Here is a 5,889-nt window from a genome sequence, read left to right as displayed (position 1 = left end):
AGAAATGATAAATCTAATATTTATTTGTAAATTTAATTCATTTCCTCATTTCGATTTATAATAATATTAATGCGGAAGTAGTCTTAACTTCAATATGAAATTAATTTTTCTCTGATCAACAAAACTTTTTTCCGGGTTTTCTTCCGGTTTCTAAAGTAGCAAGGTGAAAAACGTTCGAGGCATTAATAATTGAATAAATAACGTGATGTTGGCTAAAATTTGTCATCTAACTTAAACCCTACCAATCAGAATCATCTAGGTTAGGGTCTATCTCTAGAAAGGGGAAAATACAAATATCATAGAATAGTATATCTACACAAGACATCAAAATATTCATCAATCAAGATGATTTCAAATTTCTTTGATAATAAATTCTTTCTGCTTCTGATAAAAGTCAGAATGCTTTCTGTGTTTTCCACCATCCTGATGGTATTTAATTCGATTGGTAAGTGCAAAATAAATTACTAGAAGTATCATGAATTCGATAAAAAACGTATTGGTAATTACTGCATTCTTTATCCCCGCTCTCCCCCTTTCCCCATGGGTTCTAGCCTTCATCTCTGGCTATGCATAAGATGCACCAGTTTTAAAAACCTCTGAGTCATTTTGACCTTTATGCGAAAACCGAAAGGGTCTTCTTCAATTAACCTTTTAGATTAAAAAACTAATTTTTTAGGTAACGGTTCATCTGCCGACAAAAAATTGGGTAATCATAGTCGTAACCTGAATGCGACTTGCATGAGCCGTGACTTGCAAATACTCACTGAGAGAAAAGATTAAGTTGGCTGAACGAAGCAGTTTGTTCAACCTATTTCGTTTGTTTAAACTTAAATTTTTTTAGTTTCTTTATGATTCAACATTTGTGTTTTTCCAAATTTCATCTCTTTTCATAGGATCTTCATTTGCTGAAATACCAATTATTATATTTTATGTTGAAAATTCACATTATTGGGTTAAGAATTAAACTAATTCTTTTAAAAATTAATACTTTTTGGATAAAATAGTTAAGTTATCACAATATATAAATAACTAACGACTCATTTCAATAATCCGTCGACACGGAAGATTTTTGGACGAAACCGTCCGACAAGTATCATTTATTTAATTGCTTTCAAATTTATTAAAAACTGACATAAATCGAGTAATAATTAGCCGACTCTTAGCAATTATTTAAACAATTTTTGTAAGAAAATACACAGTTCGACCATTTTTCCATGATTTTGTTGAGTAATCAACTAAGACTTTTCACAAAATGTGCAATTTGACAATAGAGACTATTTACATTAAAATAAAAAAATTTTAGAAACAATTTTTTTTACAAAATATTGTTATTGTAATCAGGAGCTTTTGACGCTATGAAAAACATGACTGCCAGGGTTTTGGGCCAGGCAGTCGCAGTACTATTTAACTTCACACACAAAAAATTAATGAAAAAATGATCGCATGGTGTGTTTGTTGAAAAAATTGTTCATGAACTATAATGTTCATAATTATTATAAACAAGTAGAGAAATAGTCGTCTCGTAACAAAAATATCATCCTCTTACCTGTTTTGTTTTGATTTACTTGAATATCTTTTCTAACTAAACAGAATTATTAATGCTACAAGATGAGGCCGCATATGATAATTTTTTTCTGCAAAACAATTGCTTTTTAAACAAACAAAAATCGTCGCAATCTCAAATTCAAGTGTTGTCATTTTTATCCTGAAATCTCATTAAGGGTAAGGCTAATATAATATTGAAGAAAAGATGCCACGAATAAATTGTTTTATATCCTGTGCAAACAAAAAACGCAGTAGAGTCGATTAAAAAAAACTTCTACAAGTTTCACAATTAATTATTGCAACATTTTCTCTTGTCTTAGACAAATACATTTATACTATATGTCCGTTTAAATAAATCGTACGTCACCATCAATTTTTTTTTTTCAAATTAAAGGTCACATTCTAAGGAACTGAATTCCCTTAACAATAAAAGAGCAATTCTTTCCCTTCTTGACGAAAAACTGAATTCCAAATTTTTTTGGTCTAAATTAGGAAAAAAATTTGTTTTTTAATAAATAAATTCGAAGCGTAAACTTTTATCTATAACGCCTACAATTTTTATTAAAATTCGTTATATGGTTTCAGAAATATAGAAATTTCTAGAAAATATGAGGCCGAAATTCAACATGGGGTAACACCCGTAATTAAAAAAAATTTCCAAAATCATTTGGAGCCCAAATGTCTCTTATCTAATACTATAAGATTTCAAAATTTACTCAAAATCGAACAATCACCTGCATAAACTAAATAAATTTGTTTGCATAAAATAAATTAAATGTTTTAAATTTATAATTATTAACTGAATAATTAAATATTTTATTCTTTGTTTACAAAGAAAAGAAGTTATACGAAATCAAACATTGATCAATTCCTATTTGTTCTTACAGAATTAAGTTTGCAAGGCGGATCAGTTAGTGCAGGTCTTCAGTACCTCTTTCCAGGTAAGTTACTATTTTTAAGTGACTCATTATACTAAAAAAAGTTATTGCAAGTTCACTAGAATCTACTATAAACGAGTCTTTTTTCCCTGATTTTGAAAGTTTAATTAAATAATGCAAAAAAGTTACTTACTATTTTATAAAAAAAGTAAACTAAAAATTTTTAAAAATTAAAAAAACTCTCGTTGTTAGAGTCTTTCACTATCATCTAAATTAACCTCACATTTTAATGTAAAATTGATCACACTATAAGCGATTGGTTACCAGTCTGTCCGCTAGGTGCGCGCCGCTATTCTGGTGGTTCTGTCGTCCCTCACAGCGCATAAAAATCGGCGCTAGAATTTCACAGGTCTTGAAAATTGGTTTGCGGTAGTGATTAAAAGTAGAATTTTTAATTTGTTATAAAAATAAAAATATGCTTTCGAGATAGGGGGATTATGAGTGAGAATAAAAAAATTTTGATCTTAACAAGTTTCGTCAATTTAGCCAGTAAAAAGTTTTAAGAGTTTTAATCAAAATTTTGGTCAATAAAATAGAAGACAGAAAAATAAGAAAGACTGATATTTTATAAAGTTGTTTAAATAAAATTTCATAGACTGATTCAAGTGGTTTTGTTAGTTTTTTAGCCCGAATGTAGCCATCAAACGGCAGGGAAAGGTCAAGTGAGGTTCAAAAACGGACTTACCCAATGTTAGCTTTAGAACCGGACTTATGCCAATTTAATTTGGCAATAACTAATTACTGAAGAAATTAAAAAATTTGAAACTTGGAATGCTTACTTCCGTAATCATGTAGAACTGCAACAAATAGCTAGGAATTAAAAAATAATCACATTAGGATAGTGAAAACAGTTTTTTGCCCCTCCTGTAAAATTTGGTTTTTTGCAAGTCTCCGTTTTTGAATTTAGGGGCCTCATATTTTAATCATTAAAACTTCCTTCAAATTTCTTCTTGCGCTTTGTTGTAAAAAATCTGAAAAAAAAAAGAAAACGGGAAGCTTATCTCAATTCTACGATACTTGCTAACACATATTTTTCCAGTGTAAAATAATTTTTAAAATACTTTTTTTTTTAATGAAGTTGACGCACCTCTACCAAACCAATATTTCCACCACATTCGTGCAGGAGACATCGTTTCTACGAAGATTCAAGGTAACCACTATGTTGATTATGGAGTACTGTTTAAAAAATCTAGTGACGAGTGGGATACATGGTTTAAAAGTAATACTAGACTTACTACCGGACCGGATCGCCTCTATTTGAGGGTTGTCGCGAATCACGGGAAAGCAAAGTATAAGAATGAATTCGCTGCAGTCACCCGACATCGAGAACAGAAATATGGACCAGTTGATGAAGAAACAATGTCCATGCTTTTCATAAAATCCCAAGATTATATTTTCTATGCAATTCTATCAGACAAACCGAAGACGGACGAATCCCTTAGTGCAGTCCATGTGACGGATGAATATCAGCACAATCGGTATGAAAAATATTTTGGGGCGCTCAAGGTTTGGAACCCAAAACACTCTCTTCCTCAGTGGGTTCTAACTGAACACCGCGATTGGTTAAACTAATATTAGACATGAAAAACTTTTTTTGATTCAAATGTGCTTTATTCGATTTTGTAATTGGACAAGTATTGTATCGAATAAAACTTTTATTTTCTGTCAATAACTTTCACTTAGTTTTACTTTAATCTCCTATATATTTCAATTATATTTATTATGTCTACCCATTTTTATATGCAGACTTGAGAAATTAGATTTCCATTTCTAGAAAGATGCACTTCCTTACTTTGAGCTATTTTATCAAACAACTTAACTTCAATAGCTCAATAACTCAGTAACTGAAGTTAAAATTTTAAAATTACGACTTGTCGTATTGTCGTATTTGTCGCTAAATTTATACAAAAAAAAGTTGTGTAGATTCTTGAGAAAATTAAAAAAAAAAAATTTTAACTGAGATGCGTTCTTAACGCAGAATTGTGAGGCGTAATTGATTTCATTTTTATTATCTTTAAAACTATTTTGTGAATGTTAAAAATCTTCTTTAAAATTTAATTTTTGAAAAAAAAATTATTCCAAATTTTTCCACGAATCCTTAGAAGATTTTTTAATATCTTGAAACCATTCAAAATACTTGAATACTTCTTTTTAAAATTTCAAAAATGAAAATTTGAAAATTCTTTTGCAATATTTCAAAGTATTTCTCAAATTTGGATTTTCCAAAACTAAAGAAAAACTAAACGGTTACAACTCGGGTTTAATTTTCTCTCACAATACTTTTTAAATTATACCGATATTTAGATTTTCATGTCGCTATTCTAATATATTATTATAATTTCTATACCTTAGATTTATAATTTAATTTTTGATGAATGGATCTGATTTTTTAATGCTTGCGTCATTATAGTCTTCCGGAAACATCCGGGTCTTACAATCATGAATCTAGTAATATATATTAATGAACAATAAACACAAATGCTTCAAAAAATGCGCAGTTTTCAATTCACCCAACTCTTTTATTTAATACTCTCTTACTCAATTTTTAGTGCAAAGTAACATTTATTAAACAATAATTTAAAACATGTGAAAAAGCGAATTGAGTTTTACTTATTTAACAAGGAACTCAATACTTGTTGTTTTTAAATATTTAAATCCCTTAAATCGGCCCAAAGGTAATAAATAATAAAGAAAAATTGCAGTAAAAAAATTTTTTAATAATACCACTGACAAAAAATAATGTTCTGCTATACGACAATTTTCAATTCATCGAATTCTTTTATCATACGTTTTTTACAAAGATTTGAACATGGAATTGTTTCCTAAAACAACAATTTAAAATATGCAAAAAATAATTGAACTTCACTTATTTTACATACAGCTCAATACTATTTTCCTTAAGGGCATGCTCTTCGTGATCACGTGACCAACCTAGTCCCCGAATATGAGCATTTTTTTTGGTGTTCACTGTGTCCACACGGATTGAGATATCGTGTTTAAAATTTGACAGATTAAATAAAAAGCACTAAAGAACGTTTGTATACATCAATGTGTTTATAGTTTTAAAGAAAGTTTATTTATAAATCGATGAAAAAGGATATTACCATTCGAGTTATAGCACGATGCAGATAATTTTTGGTTTGATGCATTTCGGATTTTTCGGTTCGCGTATATTGAGCACTGACACCAGTTTTGGACTAAATCGTCTAAGCCTTAAAAAAAAATTGATGTAAGCAATAAAATTTGTACATTCGTTGAAAATCAACAAATAAGTATCTGCATACACGTAACCTATAATTATTTCTGGAGCATTTTTAGCGATTTCTAGCGGAGAGAAAAAGAAACTTTGACCGTCGATAAAGTCGAGATCACGTGACTAAGTTCATTCATAAAATTTTTGTGTGGA

At 29.4% G+C, this 5,889-nt stretch overlaps 1 protein-coding gene across 1 annotated transcript; it reads left to right on the top strand.

Moving 5' to 3' along the window:
* The first annotated feature begins 387 nt into the window (after positions 1 to 387).
* On the top strand, positions 388 to 4,055 carry LOC117183019. Its single transcript, XM_033376163.1, has 3 exons — positions 388 to 445; positions 2,433 to 2,486; positions 3,562 to 4,055. The coding sequence occupies exons 1-3, from the start codon at positions 400 to 402 to the stop codon at positions 4,053 to 4,055; spliced, it is 594 nt and encodes a 197-aa protein (XP_033232054.1). The 5' UTR covers positions 388 to 399.
* Positions 4,056 to 5,889: the final 1,834 nt, after the last annotated feature.

Source organism: Belonocnema kinseyi, chromosome 2 (genome assembly GCF_010883055.1).
Source record: "Belonocnema kinseyi isolate 2016_QV_RU_SX_M_011 chromosome 2, B_treatae_v1, whole genome shotgun sequence".
NCBI lineage: Eukaryota > Metazoa > Arthropoda > Insecta > Hymenoptera > Cynipidae > Belonocnema > Belonocnema kinseyi.
This window is presented reverse-complemented; position numbering and strand designations above follow the sequence as displayed.

Excerpts from the sequence above, each read along its gene's own strand:
- LOC117183019 (XM_033376163.1), top strand. The coding sequence starts at position 400 with ATGCTTTCTGTGTTTTCCACCATCCTGATGGTATTTAATTCGATTG. Across the intron at positions 446-2,432 it reads GATGGTATTTAATTCGATTG|AATTAAGTTTGCAAGGCGGA; the intron begins GTAAGTGCAAAA and ends TTGTTCTTACAG. Across the intron at positions 2,487-3,561 it reads TCTTCAGTACCTCTTTCCAG|TTGACGCACCTCTACCAAAC; the intron begins GTAAGTTACTAT and ends TTTTTAATGAAG.